Here is a 24411-nt window from a genome sequence, read left to right as displayed (position 1 = left end):
CACTCATACCTGATCGATACAACTAGCCCCTGGGAGAGCCTAAAATCTGCTGAAATCCCACAAGACACTGACATGATATAGACAGAACGGTGTTTTTTTCTGCAGGAGACATGCGCAGTAGAGTTCGGGGAGAGACGGGGGTGATGCGCCGAGGAAGATGCTCGTTTGATTGTGTTTGAACAGTTATTTTGTTTTGTTTCCTCACGGAAAACACAAGAAGAAATGCAGATGATGCCGCTTTTAAGTTAAAGGCGATTGATGTGGCTGTCGAAGGAGGAAACAGAGCTGCTGCACGTGAGCTTGTGACTTTGGCGACGGCCGCGTGACGAACCGACTCAATGTAAAAATACAACAAAATCTTTCAGAGGCGATAAAAGCAGATGGCCTGTTCTTGAAGATGTGTACACCTGCGGTTTATAAGTGGCACATTACTTGTTACTTGTTTTTTCAGTTCGTTCCTCCATTCCGTTCCTCGTCCGCGTGGAGTGATGAGTGTGGCTGCGGGTATTTTTCGCTGTGAGGTCGCTGTCTGCTCCGCAGTGTTGGGAAGATTACTTTTAAAATGTAATCCCCTACAGATTACAGATTACACATCCCAAAATGTAGTTTGTAACGTAATCCATTAAATTACTTAAAGTGAGTAACGTAATCTGATTACTTTGGATTACTTGATATTGTCATGTTTTTTTAATGACATGAATGTAGCAACCACATTCTGAAAATTCTTGTTTGTTGTCTTCAAATTGTCTGAGCCCAAGTCTCCATGAATAAGCAACTGTTTGCTGTAGAGAAACAAAGACCATGATATCTTAATATAAGAGGTTTTGTCTGTTAAAAGACAGAAACAAGATCAGCCTTTCCTTAATATTAAAAAATATTATTGATAGAGAAATTATTTTTTATATGAGATCACCTTAAATTATGTCAATCTACTGTTAGGTGTCATGTTGTTTAGACCTGGTTTAGTCCTGGTTTAGTCCTGATTTTTAGACCTGGTTTAGACCAGGTCTAGACCAGGTCTAGATCAGGTCTTTAGTTCTGGTTTAGTCGTGGTTTAGTCCTAGTTTAAACCTGGTTCAGTCCTGCTTTAGTCCTAGTTTAGTCCTGGTTTAGTCCTGGATTAGTCCTAGTTTAGTCCTAGTTTAGTCCTGGTGTAGTCCTGGATTAGTCCTGGTTTTAGTCCTGGTGTTAGTTCTGGTTTAGTCCTGGATTAGTTCTGGTTTAGTCCTGGTGTTAGTTCTGGTTTAGAGGCGCACAGGGGGAAGCGCGATTTACGCGAGAAAACACAGTCCACACGCGGCGCACGAGACGTCGGGGTCCGCGCTGTAACTACGGAAGGAGACGTGGTCCGCGGGTTCTCAGGTTGATGACGATGATGAAGGTGTGTGTTTGTGTGTGTTTGTGTGTGTGTTGTGTGTGTGTTTGTGTATATGACAGTAGTGCAGATATTATGAGTCTATGCAGGTTGTTTTCACCAGTGCCAGTAGCTCCTGTTTCACATTTAAGTTGTAGGCGATTTTATATTTGTTTTTTTTATATATATTTCTCACATCGGGAGAAGAATTTCCAAGACACAAATGCGTTTTTACCAATGCACTGCTGCTTCCACTGTGTGACTGACACCGCCATCTTTAACATGACATTTCTATCGCTCTTATTGCGCGCGTTCTGTTTGGGTTTCCGGCAATGAGTGGAATTACCGAAATAAAAAAATAAATAAATGGGATGTAGCACAAAATGTGAAAACAGGAAAATACCGCCTTGTAATCCACTTATTTCAGCAAAGTAACTGTAATCCAATTACCACTCACTGAAGCAGTAACTGTAACGGAATACAGTTACTCATAATTTGTACTCTGATTACGTAACGGCGGTACATGTAATCTGTTACTCCCCAACACTGCTGCTCCGTGTGTGTTTGCGTGCGCTGTGGGTGGTGCGACTTTGTAGTTTACTGATGTCGTGCTGTATAGGGCGCTCTGGATCGTGGGGCACGCAATTGTTTTTTTGATGGGGTTGGAGGCTTAAGGCCTAATAGCCCGAAAAATACGGTATATTCTGTTATAATGTTGTTTCCTTATCAAAAACTTATCCAGAGTTTTGTTTTGTTTCATTCACACACGTTTAACACACAAATCCTACATATTTAGGCTGAGTTCTTCTCTCAAACAGAAAAAAAACTGTCATGTGGCTCCACTGTGTTTTTAAACTCCATACATCTTCACTAGAATCACTTGGATAATTTCAGACCTGGAATTGCCAATCTCTACTGTACATAAAAATAAAAGGCAGTAGTAATTTGATAACTACTGTTTCACTACTTCACATCACAAGGTGGAACAGAACATTTTGAGCTTTGGGGAAACAGGCAGCTCAGTAATACAGGATTACTCAACATGTGAATGAACCAAAGAGTAAATTTTGCGTAATATATGACCTTTAAAACAGCAAAATAAGGACTTGAAGTATCCTTTTAGCTTGACTAACCTAAATATTTACTTTCACAGCATTATATAAGCATTAAATAGATAGAAAACAGCCATGTGAGACTGGCTAAGACTGATCCCTCCTTCTGCACTCCAGTTCCAGTGCTTCCTTTTCTCCCAGCCAATGGCACGAGCCCACAGAGTCACATGGCTAAAAAAGAGAAGCCGGAACAATATGATCCACCCTGAAAGTGCCTGTAGCTGTAGGAGACTACTACAAGAGGGCATACGGCTCACAAACTTAACAAGCCAGTGTGAAAGTGGGAGGATATAAGACTGCACCTTGAGGTTTTCTGGCATCATTTTTACCAAAACGTACAAGGACTTTTTGGGGATTTTAGGAGCTTTTTTTGAGTCACAACATAGGAGTTGTGCGGTTTCTCTTTGTGGTAAGAACTCACACCTGCTGGCTGGGTGTGTGAGCTAATGTATAACCCTGACACTTGTTAACAGTAGCTGGAATGCCGTGTTTCCTGTTCGGTCGAGCTATGATTTGTAGCCTCAAAGTGGTTCTTTTGTATGTCTTTGTGCAGTTTTTAAGATAGTGTTTTAGTTAAATGTTATATTTACTAATTAAATCATGCAACACCCTTATTTACATCTTAAAAATGGCTTTGATGGAGATTTACCTTTATTTTCCTTTCAGTATTTGTTATCCTACTCCCATTGTTTACTCTTTCTGTTTTCACTTTTCTAATGATTGTGGTATTATTGTATGTATGTATTAAGGTTAGGTTTAATTAAATGTATTGTTTTAATTTAATATCAAATGGGTGTTGCTAAATGCTCCCCTCGAGAGACATTAAGGCGCCCAGTAAAAACACTCTCAAATATAAAATGCAAATGTGTTTATTCTGTGTGGATGGTGTACAGAGATCATATGTCAATTTTATGATGGCTGAAAGTTATGTATCCAATAAGCTCTGAGCACAACAAGGACCGCAACCTCACTGTGAGCGTCACTACTTCCTGTCCAGTTTTGTTTCTTTTGCTGATTCACATTAAAATGAATAAATATTAAAATATAAGGAAGTGGACATGGAGGTGTGGGTGGATGTTACTGATAACATGTCAAAAAAGTACACAAATAAAATGGATACTTCACTAGAGGACACTTTGTGAGGCATAATAAATATTAAAACAACACCACACACTTAAGTACTCTACCATAAACATAACTGGATAGTTTTAATTTGAATTAATTTGAATTTTATTAGGTTGTTAATTTTATGTTTTCCTTTTTAATAAATGTGACTGTTAGCTTTGAGACACACTGAGCGTTCTGCTGGGCACAGTTACTCCTGCCATGTACACACTATTGAATCATCTGTTGCTTTAGAGCAAAACGCTGTGTCTGTGTTCTCTAGATGACCTCTGACCTCGGTCTCTTCTTCTCAGATTGGATGACAGTGCGCTGCTCCATCACAACATGGAGCACGATGGCTTTTCCGACAAATCAGAACGTGAGGCTCAAGATGATTGGGACACAACGGCCAATGAAAATGGAGGAAGACTAACAGAGGAGAGTGACATCGACCAATCAGATGAGCCTGGCCCCGGGCCTGAGGCCACCGCTTACATCGAGCAGGGCCCAGAGGAGATGGGAGAAGTGAGTCAAAATATAACAAAACCATTTTAATGTTGAAATATTATCATAACTAATGGACCAAATGTGTTCCTTTAGGCTGGGGAGGCGTCTCAGGTGGAGACTGTATCAGAGGAAAACAAAGGGTTAATCTGGGGTCTGCTGAAGCAGCTGCGGCCGGGCATGGACCTCTCCAAAGTGGTGCTCCCCACTTTCATCCTGGAGCCACGCTCCTTCTTAGACAAACTGTCCGATTATTATTATCATGCTGATCTGCTCTCTCAGTAAGTCTGTTTCTGCCACTGAGAATAATTCAGTGCTTCCTGTTCTGTCTATAGTAAACTATAAATATGTTGTTCTCTGTTTCTCAGAGCTGCACTAGAGGAGAGTGCCTATGGTCGAATAAAGCAGGTGCTCAGATGGTATCTGTCTGGCTTCTATAAGAAGCCCAAGGTAAGATCTTATTATTATTACTGACATTATTGTGTGACATTACAGTTGTAAGTTATATTAACCCTGATGTTTTCTTCTTACTGTTTAATGCAGATAACTCACACTGTTGTCTATTTTAGGGTCTGAAGAAGCCTTATAATCCAATCCTTGGGGAAACATTTCGCTGCTGCTGGCTGCATCCTCAGACAAACAGTTGCACCTTTTATATCGCAGAACAGGTCAGCACAGATATACAGTATGTAGATACTTATGTATTTGTACGTCCTCAGTGTGGTGAGACTCAGAGCGAGTGGAGCCCACACTCACTGTGGGAGTTAAATGACATGTCACATGTTATCACAAGGGACCTGACACCTTTTTGTGTTTCTCAAATAACACATCCTTCTGTTTTCTATCAGGTGTCCCATCATCCGCCCATCTCTGCCTTTCACGTTTGCAACAGGAAAGATGGTTTCTCCATTAGTGGGAGCATCTTGGCCAAGTCCAAGTTCTATGGTAACACAAGATTAATCAGATCAGTTATGGACATATTCAGGATCAGTATTTGTCCCATGATGGGGACCATTGCCCTGGTTTCTGAATATTCTGCTGTGTGTTTCTGTTTGTTGTAGGAAACTCTTTGTCGGCCATTCTCGATGGAAAAGCCAGATTACTTTTCCTGAGCAGAGACGAGGAGTACATCATCACCATGCCCTACGCTCACTGTAAAGGTGAGACTTGAATAACCAGTCATATTTTTGAGAGGAGATTCCACATTAAGTGTATAATTTTAAATTATTACATCTATAACTTGCACAAGAATTTATGATCTCTGTAATTGTCTCCTCTGTTTATTTCAGGCATTATCTATGGCACCATGACACTAGAGCTAGGAGGGAAAGTTACCATTGAGTGTGAGAAAACCAAATGTTTTGCAGAACTCGAGTTTAAACTTAAGGTATATCGCATTTAATATTGTTCAGCCATTAATCATAATAATATAATAATACAGTATTATTATGTTGAGTCTAATACTGTGAGACTTACTTATATTTGTTACTGAACAGCCTTTTCTTGGAGGCTCCAGCTCAGTGAATCAGATCAGTGGAAAGATCCATGTGGGAGAGGAGCTGGCAGCCACAGTGGAGGGACACTGGGTAAAGACCATAATTCACACAGTGACTATTGCAAATACTAATGTTACATCCAGACTATGTACTTATTCAACGATTCTCTTTTATGAACAGGACAATGAAGTGTTCATTAATGAAAAGCGTTTAGGGCAGCAGGAGATTCTGTGGAATCCAAACACAGAAATCCGCAACAGCCGCCTCAAAAGACAAGTGGTCCAGATCGATCAGCAGGGCCCATTTGAATCTGAAAAGTAATGACAACAAATGCATTTTGGTTTCATTATATCTGACCTGAAAACTCTCATTTATACTGTAAAATGTTCTCTGTTCCCTTCTAAAGACTGTGGCAGCATGTAACCAGTGCCATTTTGGAGCGGGACCAGGTTAAGGCCACTCAGGAGAAGTTTGTCCTGGAGGAGGCTCAGCGCAAAGAGGCCAAAGAGCGAGGAGACAAGCCCTGGGTCCCACACCTGTTCCAGCAGGACCCTGTGTCCTCTGAATGGAGCTACAAGCACCTCGAGTATGAAAACACTAATCAAAGCAAGAGCTCCACGATTCAATGACCAACAGCATTTTAAATATCTATTCTATTTCTGCCTTTGTTCATCCTCTTCAGCACAAGACCATGGGACAATGAGAGCTGCCTCGTACAATTTGAAAAAGATGGAGTGGTTCAAACACAGGAAAAGAATCAGAGACGACACAACGGCCTCTCGTACAGTCACAGCTGGGGCAGCCAACACAAGGTGAGCTACAATTTAATTTTATTCTACCAGATTAGATTTTAACAAAACATTTGTTGAACTGCTGTAGACAGAGCATAGGAAGCGCAGGAAAGCCAGCAGCCAGCCATCCAGCTGCAGTCAGAACACAGAGAGCAGCAGCTCCACACCAGAGCCCACTCACGAGTCTTCAGACAACGAAGGTGACGCACAGTATATGTACACACATGTGTAGTACAATATACTCTGTGCAGGTCATTCATAGTGTTCTGTGTTTTAGAGGGGTTCTCAAAGCAGTGCGCCCGCTGCAGTAAAGAAGTGCAGGACATTGCCCAGATAGAGGCCTCCATCTCCTCCATAAAGACCACACAGCAGGACATCCAGAGGTGAGACTCGGCGCTTCCTTCACATATGTGAGGTTTAGAGGTGTGGACCTTTGTGACCTGAGGCTTCTGTGTTTACAGGAACCTGGTGGCTCTGAGTCGTCAGCTGATGAGTCAGCGTGCAGCCAGTGACTCTATGACTTTAACAGGCCGTCACTGCCTCATCCTGTGCGTCCTGCTGCTGTCTCAGCTCCTGTTTAACTGCATATTCACCTGAGCCCAGTGTGGGGGCGGAGCTGACCTCTGACCCTGGTCTGACCTCAGGGAGAGCTGACCTAAGATCAGCCCAGAGAGCAAAGCTGCCCCTCATGTGTCTTAAAGAGGAAGAAGAGACTTAAAGCAATAAACACAGCCACAGCCGCGCCTGTCAGTCACATCTGCAGAGAGAAAGGGCACCCCCTACTGTAGCCAGACTGTAACAGCAATGGCACCCATGCACTTTGGATACTTGAGAGGAACAACAAACTAAGGCCTAAAGACTCTTAATAAAACCTGAAATGTTTTGGAATATGAAGAATAATTTAGTTCCATGACAGAGCGGATGTTTCACCATTCCTGAGTGTCTTTTTATTGCCCTGCAATACTGTTTTATCTGTGTGTGTATCTAAATAAGTATATCTCATTCTTATACTTTAGGCCCTATGGGCGCAGGCTGATGATCACCTCTTAAACTGTCTCACTCCCTTCACACACCACATTATGGGCCTTAATGCTGAAGCCAAAAAGAAGAGAAACTCATTAGTGAAGAACGTAGATCTCTTCCAACAGTGCAATTGTGTTTTATATAGATGTATGCTCACATCCACGTTGTCTTGTCTCTTAATGATAATTTTACCAAAACAGTATTTATACGAGAGAGGACAAAGAGTACTTGTTTACAGGGGCACTGTGTGTTTCACACATGGACGAGGGACAATAAGAAAGAGCCAAACAGACTGTATTTGTGCCTGGGTAATAGAACTGCTCTGGTCCAGACCATGACACTAGTGTGAACAATCAGAAAGAACAGAGGGAATATTGAAGTAACTATATTTACTTTGGCCGATAGCGGTTTGGGTCCACGTCAAGGTCAAGAGACTCTTTGGTAATAATTTTAGTGATAGGTTTTTCATTTAATCAATTTGTACAGAATATATTTGTTCACTGAAGGTTTGTGTGTCCAAAAGAGATTTCAGAATGTATTTATTGGGTGATTAATCTTTCTAATCTAATGTAGTTGGAGATTGGAGACAATCGCTCTCCCCGGGTCGTCCATACTTTAATGTGTGTTTGTGTCACTGTGAGCACGCGTGTGCCAGTAAAGCCATTACACCTGTGCTGTTCAGAGCCTCTTCTGTCCCTGTTTTGAGACCTACATTTCAGTGGGACTGGGGTCCGGCCTCAGGTCCATCTCTGCTCTGACTCGCCCGATGGGAGAGCAGCTGAGAGCACAACACTCTGAAGACTTCATTCACACTTTAATTGTTGGGATACATTTCTACTGCCATGATGTGGGTTTTTCATGCCACATGTTTTGTTCTATTGTTTTTATTCATACCTGTTGCATACTGTAGCACTACAGTAAAGTTTTTAACCCCTAAGTTGTCTGAGCTTTGTTTTTTTTTGTATTTTAGTGGATTAAAATATATATTGTTTTTTATATATGTGGGCAACAGTAGCTCAGTTGATAAAGTGTTTCCACTGATCTGAAGGATGGCAGACACAAACATCACTGGTAGAGCAATCAGATTCACTGGCCCACAGGCTGGCAGTGTGATTCCAGCTCCACAGATGAATGCTGTTGTGTCCTTGGGCAAGATACTTAACCCACCTCAACCCCAGTGGCTGCGTACACTGGTGTATGAATGTGTGTGTTCCTTGGTGTAAATTTTAGAGCTTTGGAAAAGTATAAATATAAAAATGTGACCTATTTTGACCATGAGGCATACCTCTGATCTCCACCAGAGGGAGCCGTTTCTGCGTGGTTGAGCTGACTGTGATCTGAGCATTCAAGTCTGCTGCTGAACCCTGGATCCTTGGACGCTTTACACAGATATCCGCCTACGCACGGACTGACCACATTTTGAGCTCTAAGCCTGAAAGGAACCATTGAACTATGACACTGCACCGCGCTCCGGAGCAGGTGAAAATCCTCTGGCAGACATCACACAGATCCAGACCTCACCACACACACAGACTTAAACCCCAATGAAGCTCCAGGATTCTTCACATTATAGGAGCAGCGTAACAGACATACAGTATGCAGAGTATAATTAAAATCATGGCCATGTGCAGTGGTGGGAGGTAACAAGGTAAAAGTAGTAAAGTAGACTACTGTACTTAAGTTAAAAAAACAAACAAACTTAAGTACATTTTAAAGTTGCTACGTTTTACTTTTACTTCACTATATTTGAGAGCAGGTATCTGTACTTTCTACTGCATTTTTTAACAGGACTGACAAGTGAAAATATTTTTTTAAAAATTATTATTATTATTGTCTGAAACCTGTTGAAAAGGTTGACTGTTTATATTAACACACTGATTGTTTGAGACAGACAGGTCAAGCTCAGGCCCCAGGGCCAAATTTGGCCCGCAAAACAATTATATTTGGCCCTCGAGATAATATTAAATATGTATTAAAGCTGATCCGCCGCCTACAGATATGCTATAGAGACATTATTTATTTAAAATGTTGTTATTATTTTATATTATGCTTGTTCTGGATTCAGAGTTTAAGCAAAACTGTTATTAAACATTTATTTTAATATGAAAAGGTTAAACATTACATATCTTGAAAGAAGAGAAAACATGCAGATGTTGTTCAAATTTTTCAATAAATATTTTGCTTGGCCCTCGACTGTTTCCTCTTTATCAGAATCACTATATTTGAAGCTCTGCACAAAATACATTTCCTTTTTCCTCCTTAAGTACATTTTTTAAACAGGTCCTTTAATTTTACTTATTTTTCATGTGATCCTTATACTTTTACTCAAGTATTTTTTTGCTCTAATATCTGTACTTTTAATTAAATAACTAAACTGAGTACTACTTCCACCACTGGTTAGTTCAAATAATAATATAAACAGACATACTCATTTGTTTTTAATGCAGTACAATGTATTTATGAGTCATAGTCTAAGTCACAAAGGAAATGCTTGGTCCTTGGCATGTCTTAAAATGTAATTGTGTTATGTTTATAATTATTATTATATGTTTTATTGGTGGCAGTGACCTATAGCGCTTTACCCCCTGCTGCTCCTGTTTGCTCACTCTCTTATCGTAATCCAGGAGAACCTTTGAAGTTAGAGCGGAGAATACCAGTCATATCAGTGACAGATTCATTACAGACTTCAGTGGTTTTGTTCAGAGCCGCAGTCTTAATGTTGAGCTTAAAGTAGTGACCTCCCGAGCTTAAAATAATAGCCCCGGAAACAAGTTTGACCCCAGGCTCCTGCCCCTGTAGCCTGGTATTTATGCTGTTTTGTCAGTCATTCTTCTTCTTCAGGTGTCAGTCAAAATGTATTGCTGTCAAACCACAAACAGGGCTGTCATGATGTTGCACAGTTTTATTATTATTCACAATTATTGGCGACAGTGGCGGATTTGGTGGCGTGTTTGTTCAGTGATCTGAAGGTTGCCAGTTAAAATCTTAGGTAGAGCAGTTTGATTCATTGACCACAAGTTGCCAAACACCATTAACAAATAGTGAAATTCTTTTCACTTTAATTTTCATTCACAATGTAAAATAAGTAAAATATTGCGAGTGTCAGACCAGTTTTACATCAGCTCTATAAAATCGAACTTTATGAATGACAAAGTTAAGTTAATGTGACATAAACAGCACATAGAAAAACTATCTGTGTATCATTCGTTCATTCATTTTTCAATATAAAACCAAAAATAAGAAGATGAAAAAACAACTATTTTATTGATTATTTGTCTCCAAAACCAAAATGAAAAAATAGATAACGATTCGAGTTTTCGATTTTGTGTTTAAATGAATAATGGAAAAAACAAATAAGGACTGTTTCTCGTTTAGGTGACTTAAACTGTGATGCTGGACTAAACCAGGACTAAACTAGGTCCGGGGCCAGACCAGAACCAGACCGGGACTGTGACCAGGACCGGGACTGAGACCAGGACTGAATCTGGGACCAGGACCGGGACTGAGAACCGGACCAGGCCAGGACCAGACCGTGATTGAGACCATAACTGAGACCAGGACCGAGACCAGGACTGAATCTGGGACCAGGACCAGGACTGAGACCCGGACCAGGCCAGGACCAGACTGTGATTAAGACCGTAACTGAGACCAGGACCGAGACCAGGACTGAATCTGGGACCAGGACCGGGACTGAGACCCGGACCAGGCCAGGACCAGACCGTGATTGAGACCATAACTGAGACCAAGACCGAGACCAGGACTGAATCTGGGACCAGGACCAGACTGAGAACCAGACAGGCCAGGACCAGACTGTGATTAAGACCGTAACTGAGACCAGGACCGAGACCAGGACTGAATCTGGGACCAGGACCGGGACTGAGAACCGGACCAGGCCAGGACCAGACAGTGATTGAGACTGTAAATGAGACCAGGACCGAGACCAGGACCAGACCAGGACTGAAACTAGGACCAAACCAGGACTGAAAACGGTTTAGTCCTGCTTCAGTCCATATGCGGCGCAAAAGTTTAAGTCACAGAAACAGGAAACGACTGTTATTTGTTTTTTGTTTTTTTCCATTATTCATTTAAACACAAAATCTGAAAACTGAATAAACAAATCATTATCTGTTTTTTCAGTTTGGTTTGAAGACAAATAATGAAGAAAATAGTTGTTTTTTTTGTTTTTGTATTTTTGGTTTTATTTTGAAAAACAAATGAACGAATGATACACGGATTTAAAACACTTTATGAATAACTATAACTTCATATAGCCAATAGGAGTTTAAGATTTCAGAATTATGTAAACGGCGCATTGTTACCAAAGCAATTCACGATTAAAAACAAAAATATTCTATGTTTTGAATAGTGAAAAAGCCACAAAATATAACTCCCAGTATAAATCCCCATGAATGTCTTTAGAATATACTTCTTAAAAACATACCTTGAGTTGTGTTTTGATTTATTCACACATTTTTGGAGTAATTTTATGATTAGTCTGTTTACATCCCCAAAGCTCAAGATGCTTTGTTCCACCTCGTGATGTCATGAAGCAGTAGTTTTCTATCTAACATCTACATTTTACCTTTTTGTTTTGTGGAGATTGGACATTTTTTGGGGGCTGAAATTACCCAAACGATTCTAGCGAAGGTGAACGGATCCTGGATTCCTGCATTACCACATGACATAAAAAAGGTGGACCGGTGTTTTCTGTTGGAACGTGCATGAAATAAAACTCCAGGTACGTTTGTTGATGATGAAACATTATAGCATAGATCAGAAAATAGCCTAATATGGGCCCTTTAACCATCCCAGACTTGACGGGGCTGTGACTTGGAGGCTGCCCTGGTGAGTAAATACAGAGACATGCCTGGGCTTGTCTGCGGGAGTGTGTGGCGCTGATACAAGCTCTGTGTGTGTGTGTGTGTGTCAGTGTGCGTCGTCTGTGTGTGTCTGGGGAGGTTTACAGTCTGCATCCATAATATCAGGTGTCAGGGTGAGTTTTATTGAGTGCTGACATGAAAGATAAATTACTGGTTTAGGTCCAGTAACAGTAACAGCCGCTGGGCATTCAAATTGTCAAGACGGTAGCTTCCTCTTAAATCCTGATAGTGTAAATATGTGCACTAGATCACACAGTACGGTCAGATTACACACATGTATTTCACTTACGGTCGTGGGCATTAAAGGGACTATGTTACGCTATTTTCTGATCTGTGTTTTAATGTTGTTGTGCGTTGTGTCCAGAAATGTACCTGGAGTTGTGTTTTGTTTCACTCACACATGTTTAACACAAAAACTTGCATATTAAGGCTGATTTTTTTTTCTCTCTCAAACAAAAAGCACTCTGTTCCACCTTGTGACGTCATGTGGTAATACAGGAAGTGCTCCACTGTGTTTTAAAACTCCACAAACCTTCACTAGAATCATTTGGATAAACTCAGCCCTGGAACTGCCCATCTCGACTGAACTAAAAGTAGTGTCGTAGTACTTGAGGACGCTCTTGGTCTTGAGGCTGTTTTTTTACGGTCTTGGTCTCGTCTCGGACTTGAACGCATTTGGACTCGGTCTTGTCTCGGTCTTTAAGATGCTTGGTCTCGGTCTTGTCGGTCGGACAAGTGTGATCATATTTTATTACGGCCGCTGCTGTAGAAAATTAGGGAAACAAGTTTAAAATTCCTGTCCACTTTCTTCATTTTCGTCATAGTTTTCTGTAAAGTGCCAGTAGAAGTTCTCTTAAAAAAGGGGTTCTCAGACTGTAGGTGAGGATCCAGAAAAGCTGCAGTAAAGACGGCTTATTTTAACAGATAGAATGAAGCTTAGATTTATAAAAAATATTTATATATATGTGCCAAAATAACTGTAAAATACAAATAAATATCAAAAATGAAAAAGGCGGTGTCGATTTGCTCTCAATGGGCCGTCTTCTCTCAATCTCAGCTTTAAAAAGTCTTGGTCTTGTCTTGGTCTTGTCTCGGTCTTGACCCTCAGAGTTCTTGGTCTTGTCCTGGTCTCGGGACTCTGTATTCTCCGACTCGTCATGGTCTTGATTGGTGCGCGCTTGACTACAACACTAACTAAAGTAAAAAGCTACTAAAAAGTAGCTGTTACTTTGAAAACCACCACTACATGACATCACAAGGTGGAACAAAGCATTTTAAAGTGCTTTGGATTTGTAAACAGACTAATAAACATGTGTGAATGAAATAAAAAGCAGCTCCATGTCTGTTTTTGAGGAGGTAACAACATTATAACCTGGCCTAACGCTCACAAGAGTCAATTTTGTCTAATATATGATCTTTAAAATACATAGCATGAATGATAATAATATTTAAAGCATTGTTTCATCCTTATACATGTAATTTTGTTGAAAATGTAGAGAACATGTACTGATTTGTTAGCAGTTGATAAGCATATTTATGTTATTTCTCTGCCAAATTTGCATCTGTTGCTTAAGACATGTGTGAGGTTATAAAACAGATTAACTCCAGCTTGGCTCCAACTTCATACGCTTGGCTGTAATTACTTTAAGCTTATTAACTAGAAGAGCTCTGCTAATTTGTTTAAGCCTTATCTGGTTTAAACTACTCCTTAGTGGCCTGATAAACTTGTATTACAGTGTGAATCACCAAAGGAAACTAAAGGGCATTGTGTGGATAGTGACTCAAACCTGCTCACCTCACCTCAGGGAAAGTTACCAACCTGGATCATGAGTTATAAAATCGGAAATAATGCTGTATCTATTCCCACGGTGACCACCTTCACCGCCTCCGAGTGATGTAACTTTGGAGACGATCTTGTGCAAGCGGGACCTCTCATCCCCAGAGATAGACTGTATAAGGAAGTGGACTAAGTGAGTGTGGCATCGCCCATAGCGTTCGACTCATAGACTGTATATATAAATGGAGAGAGCAAACCCTCTGGCCGCAACGTTCCAAATAGTAACGCATCAACTCTGGCTCCAACTGTCTTTACATTAAAAACTGTCACCCCTCTCTCCGTAACTGCTGCTGTGAGCCTCATTGTTAGGGTCTTAAAATGTTTGTATTAACCCGCTCTTCATGATCCTGATGTTTTTATTTCTCCATTTTCTCAGTAAATAAATTCCAATTCCTAATTTGGAACTTAGCTCCACCCCTGTCACTCAGTTTGCTTGGCTTATTTTAACCTTAAATTAATATTAATCAGATAGAATGAAGCTAGATTTATAAAACACATTGATATGTATGTGCCAAAATAACTGTAAAATACAAAAGCATGTTGAAAATGACAAAGATGGTCTCGATTTGGTCTCGATGCGCCGTGATCTCGGTCTTGTGTTCCTTCCGGCCTTTAAAAGTCTTGGTCTTGTCTTGGTCTGTGCCCTCAGTGCCCTGTTATGGTCTTAAAATGTTTGTATAAACCCGCTCTACATGATTCTGGTGTTTTTATTTCTCCATTTTCTCAGTAAATAAATTCAAATCCCTAATTTGGAACTTACCTCCACCCCTATCACTTTTAGCCCCATGAGCTTAATTTGACTGGACCCAAATGCTATGGGTGACGTCACGCTCCCTTAGTTCACTTCTGTATACAGTGTGTGGCTCAGCTTCAGTCAAATGAGGCTCATCGAAGCTGCGCGGTTATGGGGGCAAATTTGGAGATTGGAGTTTGAAGTTCCACATTAGAAATTCTGACCGCAAGGATCATGACAACCAAACGGCCAATCTGGAGTGAAGCTGTTGAAGTAATGGTGCGTTTGTTTATCCATCCGACTCAGAGATCCAAGGACGTTGCCCTGACACATCCCTTTTTCTCGGACGGGGCATTTCGGAACTTGGAAGAACTCGGAGGAGACCAAGCAAGGTTTTCGAGATAGAATCCTAAATGGCTGTGCTCAATATCACTTGTAGTATGAACTGTTTTCATTGTGTTTAGACGCTTCGGTGGTTTAAATGACAATTTCAGTCACTCGTATTACTGCAGTACTTCACTGTGTCTGTATCACTGCCTGTGCGTTTGGTAGTCGGTGTTGCCCATGTTTTTAGCCCATTTCCTGCTAACATGCCACAATTATCTACTACCACACAACACCAACGCTTTCACTTCCCTAATATACTGAATTATACTATTTATACTGAATTCTTCATCGAGGTTGTGTAGTTGAAGCACAGATTTATTTTGGAGCGTCTGGTACTCGTCCAATGCAAAAGCAACAACAGCTTTCTGGTTGGTGTCCACGTTTTTTTTCTCTGAGTCAGACACACAAAACATAATTAAACGGTTGAAGCATGGATGTGACAAAATATCCGAGATCCGAGTGGGAGACGGATGGATAAACGAACACAGCATTAATGCCCCTCTCACCTGCACCATTGGATTAGAAGAGACGAGCGCTTAGCAACTCTGTCACTCAAATGTGCAACCTCAGAGAAAGAAGGCACATGATTGGTCTGTTAATAATGTTCAGATCTTGATTTACTGACAAAATAGTGAAATAAAAACATCAGGATCATGTAGAGTGGGTTAATATGAACATTTAAAGACCAAAATAACAAGCAGGACAGCAGCAGTTACAGAAAGAGGGGTGACTTGGAGTTGATGGAGCCGGAAGCGTGCCCATGCTCACTTCCTACGTGGAACGTGGCGACTAGAGCTTTAGAATCCCTGTATTATTCGTTCATTTGTATTTCAATATAAAACCAAAAATAAGAAAACGAAAAAAAACAACTATTTTCTTCATTATTTGTCTCCAAAACCAAAATTAAAAAAAAAAAAAAAAACAGATAACAATTTCTGTGACTTAAACTGCGATGCCAGACTGAACCAGGACTGAACCAGGTCTAAATCATGTCTAAACCGGTCTCAGTCCTAGTCTCAGTCCAGGTCTAAGTCCCAGTCCCGGTCCCGGTCCTGGTTCTGGTCTGGTCCCGGTCTCAGTCCTAAACCAGGAATGAACCAGGAGTGTCGGAACTGGCCCAGACATGCGCCCGTGTAGACTCTTGGGTGATCAGGAAACCGGGACCAGACTGGGACCAGACTGGGACTGACACCAGGACCGAGACAGGGACTTACACCGGGACCAGACAGAGACTGAGACCAGGACTGAGACCTGGTTTAGTCCTGGTTCAGTTCTGGTTTAGAGCTGGTTTAGACCTGTCCAGTCCTGGTTTAGTCCTGGTTTAGACCTGGTTTAGTCCTGGTTCAGCCTTTATGCGGCGCAAAAGTCCGGCATCGCAGTTTAAGTCACGAAAACGGGAAACGGACGTTATCCATTTTTTCCATTATTCATTTAAACACAAAATCTAAAAATGAAAAAAAAAAACAAAAAAACTTTATCTGTTTTTTCATTTTGGTTGTGGAGATAGTTGTTTATTCCTTTTCTTATTTTTGGTTTTATATTAAAAAACAAATGAACGAATGATACACAGATTTGTTCGCTATGTCCATTTCTATATAGAGTCCACGTCCCCAGCTGTGCCACAAATTAGTGTGACAATGAAGTTTAAAGACTCCTGTCAAGTCTTGTTTAACAGTTTACTCCCCGCTATAAAAATGTGCCGCCCTCCATCATGTATATAAGGCCATTATGAGCCTCACTCTACAGTTTCACAAAGGGCCGACCTCTGACCTTTACAGCATGCGCACCATTCTGCAGCCGTAAATATAGAAGCGCATGTAAGTGTATGTGGTTTGTGTGTAGTCAAATGCATGTTTGATCCTGCCCCACAGGCTCCACTTTGCTCACATCAGAGTGTTATTTTAAAAGCACTGTAAAGAGCCTGTTTATCTCTGGCACCTGGCTGTTTGTTTTCATTCCCCTACTGGTCATTAAGGGAATTGCACTTATAATTAGGGTGCAATCAAGTTTGGATCATCTTTTAAAGTCTAAATAAAAGCAAATATAAACAAACAAATGCATATCTCCGTTGTTTTCCAAAGGTCTCTGAGTTCAGGGGTTTTACATCTAAACTAGTTTTTCTGCATTTTTATGTTTTAAGTGAGGGCAGAAAAGGCACACGTCATCACCACAACTATTTAAAGCTTTTTGAGAGTAAAAGTAGCATAGAAACAAACCCACGCAAAGAGACACAACCAAAACATGACTTAATATTTATATATGTCAAATATAAGTAAGTAGTAAGTTTTTATGTTCTATAATGTTTAAAGGTCCTATATTACGCACGGGTTTTAAGCCATGTTATAATGTTTCCTTGTGAAAAACATACCTGGAGTTGTATTTTGTTTGAGTAATCCTCTATTATTAGTCTCTCTGCATCTTCAACACTCAAAATGCTCTGTTCCACCTTGTGATGTCATTGCGCTGTAGTTTTCAAGTTAACAGCTCCTTTTATATTTAGTTCAGTAGTAGGGATAAGCAAAATATCGTGACATCGTATCGTCAAAGTTCTCACAATAATATCGTGGACCCTCACAATATATCAAATTACAAGTGTCTTTGCTTAAATTAAGAGTTATGGTGCAGCAATAGCTAAAAAAAAAAGAGACAGAGGGAACTACATAGACCATGATCCTTTGCTCCATTTTAGTGTAGACTATAAAAGATTATAGAAATAACAGTTCTAAACACTTTTAAATCTTAATTCTTTGGATTAAGTCTTGTCAAAGCATTTTAAGAGGAAAAAGTAACATATTCACAGTTTTGTTTGCCTCCACAAAATATTGCAAGAAATATCGTACTGTGAGATGTATATTGTGAAAATATTGTACCAAGAGATTTGAATATTGTTACATCGTGAGCCTCCCCACCATATTGTGAGCTTTCCGACGATATCGTAATAAATATCGTACCGTAGGTTGACCAAACGTCCATTTTCCCCCGGACATGTCCGTTTCTTGCGTCAGGAATTTTTTTTTTTTAAGTGGTGGAAATGTCCAGGTTTTCATTACCGTTCATTGGGGCCATTAAATTGAGTGGCTCTCGTAGCTCTCTGTGCACACAAAAGGAGCGAGCAGACACAAACAGTCAGTCAGTCTGCAACACGCCGAAGGGAAAATGCACATTTAACAATGACTTGCACAAGAAATTCTCCGTTCCGGTTGGAACAAATGGAAGGCCATATGCACAGGTTGTGAAGTGAGAGTAGCTCAATGTCGAGGCTCCACCCCCCCACCCCCGGGTTTTCACAAACGGAAATATGGTCACCCTATCTTACCGTGAGATCCATACCGTGATGATATCGTATCGTGAGACTTGGATATCGTTACACCCCTATTCAGTAGAGACTGGCAATTCCAGGACTGAAATTATCCAAATGATTCTAGGGAAAGTGTATGAAGCTTAAAAACACAGTGGAGCACTTCCTGTATTACCACATGACATCACAAGGTGGAACAGTGTTGTCTATTTGAGAGAAGAACTCAGTCTAAATATGCAGGGTTTGTGTTAAACATACAGTATGTGAATGAAAGATAACACAACTCCAAGTATGTTTGTGACGTGGAAACGACATTATAACATAGATCAGAAAAAGGCGTAATTTGTTCCCTTTAACCATCAATACACCAACATACAAAAACTTTTAATACGTTTTTGTTTTGTTTACCTTCCTTTCCATGACGGCGGCCTCCTGCCTTTTCCTCTGGGCTCCAGTTGTTCCTGGTCTAATAAACAGCAGAGGGAAAGCTGTGACATGGGCCCAGCTGCTGTGAGTGTGTGTGAAACTCTATCCTCACGTCAGGGTGCCCCGGGATCAGAGTTGCATTAACACAGAGATGTGAGAGAGAGCCGCCAGCACACAGCTCACACACAACTACAGGCCCGTCCCCATAATTATGATATCAGCTTATCGTTTAATACACGACAAATGGAACAATATATTTTGGGGGTCAATATTTATCGTGTGCACATTTTCTTTGCATCACGTGGAAATCTATAGTTATTTTTGGATATATGATCAGATTTGCAGCATAGAAGTTGAATTATAGCTTTTATGACCCGTTACAGATGCACTAAAGTGTTTCATTCTGCTTTTTATTTATTGCAGCTTGTGTTTTTTAACAATATTGCAGATTTTGAATAGTTTTTCTGGTTTAAATCTGCATAAATTGCACAAATTAGCTTCAATAATGTCGTTTATTGTCTATATTTACTTCAAAATGTGTTACCGTGACAGACCTGCACGCTCCCATGTGGCGGGGCATCTGTGTCACACGCCACACAGAGCAGGAAAAGAGCATTAAAAAGATTAACAGCAAGTAACAATGGCCACTTTGAAAAACAACAACAACAGAAAATCAGATTGATTTGACAAAAGAGACATGTTAGATGGTTTCATGAAAAAGCTCCATAGAAAACAGTATTTGCATAATAACTTGATTAAAGTGCCTTGAGTACAGATCGTGTCCTCAGATGATTCTCAAACACATGTGTTTCTTTCACACTGCATGTTCAGATGTGTTGATGCACGTTCATAATTGGATAAGTATTACACTGAAGAGTCTGTGAAGAGGCAGAGGGTGTAGTGCTTCTCAGCTTAAGGCTCAAGGCTGTTACGTTTACTGCAGTACTGAGTGTTGCAAAAAACTCCCAAGAGCAATTATAAAGTGTTGGAACTGTATTTCCCACAGAGCACTGTAATAATAAAACTTGACATGATAAAACTTACAGCGATGCATGATTCATATTTAAAGATTGTATTGATTTCCATGTGTAGTATTTGGGCTGAACTTAGTGTGAAAAATCAAATGTCCAAAACTTGAATTTTGCACCATTGTTGAAAATCTTGACTTTTCACAGTCTGGTTTTGGAATGTAACTTAGTAAACTTAATGAACTGGACAAAACGGGAACCAGACCAGAATCAGACCAGACCTGAGACTAGACTCTGCACAATCTACAGTTTGTATATGTGATATTATATAGAAGCCTGTGCATTACATTTGAAACATTTAGGCTCATCTATGATTTCCAAATAATACAAATTTGTGTGCAACAAAAAGCGCCGTGCGATGACGCCATCGGCCACGCAGGTGTGAACACGGGCCACAGAACCCCAGGTAACACCGCCCGAGCACGGCACGGCCCAGACGTCCCAGCGTAAGTGCGCCTCTAGTACAGCAGGCGTTGGGACAGACAGTCACGCTTACTGGACGTCTCTGAGCAAATCCCGCGCCTCAGAAAAACTGTTGTGAGCTGTGTGTCCTGTGTGTTATTTGCGTATATTATTTATCTGATACCTGATCGGCACATAACGTCGGCACCGATTTCTGGTCACGTGATCGGATCAGGACAACCCTAATCATGATAATTATTTGAATCTGATTGGTCGAAGCCTGACAACAGAGGAACAAACTGAAAAATCAAACTTTTTTACATCCAGAATGCACAAAAAGCTTCCTTCTGCACATTTTTCACTATCAAAATAGTCCCTATCTCGGCTAAAATAGGCTGAAGTATGTCTGTTGGCGCTGACATGTTTGTTTTGGTTTGTTTGGGCGCTTCAACTTTGGTTCTGCACAAACCTCAGTGCTGCTATGTGACTGGTTACCCACCTAATTATTCTTATAGTGGGTGTCCTTCACGATGGACTCTCAGATATCGCGAGAGTCCATCCTTGTGTGCAGGGTCAGTCTCTCCCAGGCCTCTCTCTCATGTGCACTCTGGACATGAGGCCTTTATGCTCCGGACAGTGAGAGTCATTGTTCATGTGTCCGGTCCTCTGCGGCCCTGACCTCCTCTTTATCTGACCACACCACTGTCCAAGTCCTCCACTGTTCTCCGTGGATCTGCCCACTCAGCTTCTCCCAGGCGCAGATTCCAGCCGCAGACCTCCCTGTTTGGGTATTTTGGGTTTGGTCCACTCTTGAAGGAAGCTTTAGTGACTCATTACCCAACCATCCAGCCAGACTCATCTTCCCCTGCCTCCCCCCAACCCCTCCCTTTCCCCCATGGACCCCCCCTTCCCCATCACCACTCCGCCCCCCCGCAGACACCCGCCGACCCGGGGAAGAAAAGGGGCCTCTGTTTGGCTCCTGACACAACTTCTTGAAAGACGCTTCTATGTTTGTGTTCACTATTCACTGCAGCACATCATTTATAAAAGGTATTTTTGTACTGCAGTTTAATGTACTTTTCACGTCTTTGAGATCTATGAGCAGAGGTGGGAAGTACTCAGTTATATTTACTCAGTTACATTTACATTTGCAGTATTTTTTAGCAGCATACTTGAGTAGTATTTTTGGTTCCTCTTCCCACTGTGAGTGTCAAAACCTTTATGTTGACAATATTATGGAACATTTGTGTTTCTTACAACTCTCCTTCAGATATTATTATTTAATATTTTGTGCTTTTAATTATATTCACTTCAAACTATAAATCAGATGTTGTATGTTCTTCAAGATACTCTTACTTGAACAGTAGTTTTCCAAAATACTTTTTTACCCTTACTTGAGTAATTTCTTGCACCACTACGACATAGCCCCTTAATGCCGACTGTCAGAAAAATGCAACAAACTGTTTTTATTTTTTGTTTTTTGCTATAGTCACATGAATAATTTCAACTTAATTTACCATCTACTTAAAGACAAACACACACACAAAACTTTTTTTTTATATATACATACATCTGTATAAATTCAGGTGTTAAGGGGTTAAAGGTGCACTTTGTAACTTTGTGGTTGGGGGTCTGTCACAGTGGCGGAGTTAGCAATTTGGGGGCCCTAGGCGAACTTGAGTTTGGGGCCCTCACCATTTTTGTTTTGTTTTGTTTTTTAATACATATTTATTGTCTCTTTTTCCCCATTGTTCTTGACACGTGCACATTTCTATTTATTTGAATTATGGTGGATTGGAAACTTGTCTTATTAGTTCAGTCGCCTACTAGATAACCAGAACTGAAAGTATTTATTTATTTATTTTTTGCTAGTACAATAACATTTTTGTTTACATCCATTACATATGATGATTACTATTTTTTCGTATGATTATTGTGTAAAAGTAAAATACTCATTCAATGTCATATTGAGAGTAAATCAAATTGCTCTGAGACCTCGACCATTAGTGGCGCTGAGGGCAATTGTTTGGGGGCCCCTCTAGGTTTGGGGGCTCCAGGCAGCTGCCTACTTTTGCCTAATGGTAGCGCCGCCTCTGCTGTCACCTGCTTGTTTCTATGGAGATGTGGGGGGCATCACTCTGCCTGGAATGTTCCACAGTATGACATTAAACAGATCTACTTTACATTTACTCAGTTACAGGTAGTTTTATAGCTCAAAAATACCTAGAAAAAAAGGCATTCTGACTGTGAGCGGGGTCGCCTCTCCACAGATCTGGCCTTGGTCTAGTTTGGTCTCCATGAAGATAGAAAGATTTAATACCATATTGTGAAACATTCTAGACAAACTAATAACATCTCTATGAAGAAACGCACAACAAGTTACACAATGCACATTTAATTTTCCTTTTTCTTTTTTTTTGTTATTATATTCACTTTAAACTATAAATCAGATCTTACAGTTACTCACGCAGTAGTTTTCCCAAATACTTTTTTACGCCTACTTTAGTAATTTCCTGAACCACTACTTGTACTTATCATTATTTTGAAGTGAAATTATAATCCAACTTGAGTACGTTCACATCTATTCCCTTTTGTCTCTGAGTGAACCTGAAATGCAATAGTCTGCTGCTTAAATCAAGTCTTTACAATTCTTCATGTAAACTAACACCGCTCAATCCAGTTCCCACAATTCACAGCGTAACCCTCTAGACTCTGCTCTGCTCCTCTGGGACACGAGCACAAATGTAAGATTGTGTTTCAGCTGTGTGTCCAGAGCTGTGCGTGGTTTTAACATCTATATGTGGTTCTTACAGATGTGGTCCGCTGGAGATGACATCATTATGTGGACTTCCTGTCTGGATCAGTGGAATTGAAATTACATCTGCTGTGAGGTGTAATTAGTGTTCGAGCTTAATGTCTGTGGTATTTACAGGGAAATTACACCAGAAAGAACGTCAGCAACTGTAATTACTGTCAGTGATTTAAGTATTTGAATAACTACGACTCATATTATATAAGATTACGTGTTATTTTATATTAATTATTCACTGATTTATGGATGAGCCAAATCTATTTGAATAATTTTTCACTGTATCACTCAGTATCTTGGCAGTCTCCCCCGTGTCTCAACAGTTCCACCTGTGTCCCGGCAGTTTCCCCCTGTGTCATGGCGGTCCTCCCCCTATCCCAGTGGTCCCCCTTTTGTCCTTTTGGTCTCTTCTGTGTTCTGACGATCTTCCCCTGGGTCTTGATGGTCCCCTCCTGTGTCCTGGCTGTCTCCCCCTTTGTCCCGGTGATCCCCCCCATGTCCTGGCGATCCTCCCTTTTGTCCTGGTGGTCCCCTTTGTGTTCTGATGATCTTCCCCTGTGTCTTGGTGGTCCTCCCCCATGTCCTGGTGATCCCCCCCTGTGTCCGGCGATCCTCCCATGTCCTGGTGGTCTTCCCCCGTGTCCTGGCGGTCCCCACAATGCCCCGTTGACTCTGTGTCCTAGTGAACCCCCCTGTGTCCTGGCAGTCTCCCTCTGTATCCTGGTGGTCCCCCCTGTGTCCTGACAATCTTCTTGTGTACAGGCGGTCCTCCCTTGTGTCTAGGTGATCCCTCCCTGTGTCCCAGGGGTCCGCTCTGTGTCCTGGCAGTTTCTCCTTGTTTCCCTGCGGTCTCCCCTGTGTCCTGGTGGTCCTCCCCTGTCTCCTGGCAGTCTCCCCCCATATCCTGTTGTTCCCCCACTGTGTCCTGGCAATCTCCCCTTGTGATCCCCTGGTGATCCCTCGTGTGTGTTGGCAGTCCCCCCGGGTGCCATGACAGTTTCCCCCATGTCCTGGCGGTCCTCCCATGTCCGGGTGACCCCCCCGTGTCCTGGCAGCCTCCCTTTGTTTCCCAGCGGTCACCCCTGTGTCCTGGCGGTCCCTCTTGTCTTGTGTTTGGACCATGGTTAACACTCAGACACAGAGAGTCTTTGTGAGACGTGTGTGTCTGGAAAAACCCTTGAGCTACAAACAACAGGATTTCCTCTTGTTTCGTGCCTGTGTCATGTC

General features: G+C 41.2%; 1 protein-coding gene across 4 annotated transcripts in view; it reads left to right on the top strand.

The window, feature by feature from the left end:
* Positions 1-8318, top strand: part of osbpl5 (oxysterol binding protein-like 5) — a 65322-nt gene extending 57004 nt beyond the window's left edge. For all 4 annotated transcript variants that reach the window (XM_055155785.1, XM_020931079.2, XM_020931081.2 and 1 more), the window contains 14 exons: positions 3885-4095; positions 4171-4355; positions 4443-4524; positions 4644-4742; positions 4923-5019; positions 5136-5234; positions 5364-5461; positions 5571-5660; positions 5751-5887; positions 5977-6156; positions 6253-6382; positions 6450-6561; positions 6639-6744; positions 6823-8318. In XM_055155785.1, coding sequence (XP_055011760.1) covers positions 3885-4095; positions 4171-4355; positions 4443-4524; positions 4644-4742; positions 4923-5019; positions 5136-5234; positions 5364-5461; positions 5571-5660; positions 5751-5887; positions 5977-6156; positions 6253-6382; positions 6450-6561; positions 6639-6744; positions 6823-6958 — 1762 coding nt within the window. In that variant the 3' untranslated portion in view covers positions 6959-8318. The remainder of the gene's footprint in view (positions 1-3884; positions 4096-4170; positions 4356-4442; positions 4525-4643; positions 4743-4922; positions 5020-5135; positions 5235-5363; positions 5462-5570; positions 5661-5750; positions 5888-5976; positions 6157-6252; positions 6383-6449; positions 6562-6638; positions 6745-6822) is intronic.
* The last annotated feature ends 16093 nt before the right edge of the window (positions 8319-24411 follow it).

The sequence above is a fragment of the Boleophthalmus pectinirostris genome, unplaced genomic scaffold, assembly GCF_026225935.1.
Source record: "Boleophthalmus pectinirostris isolate CB_2022bp ecotype Guang Dong unplaced genomic scaffold, ASM2622593v1 HiC_scaffold_2, whole genome shotgun sequence".
Classification (NCBI taxonomy): domain Eukaryota; kingdom Metazoa; phylum Chordata; class Actinopteri; order Gobiiformes; family Gobiidae; genus Boleophthalmus; species Boleophthalmus pectinirostris.
The sequence above is the reverse complement of the archived record's forward strand: the minus strand, read 5'-3'. Positions and strand labels throughout refer to the sequence as shown.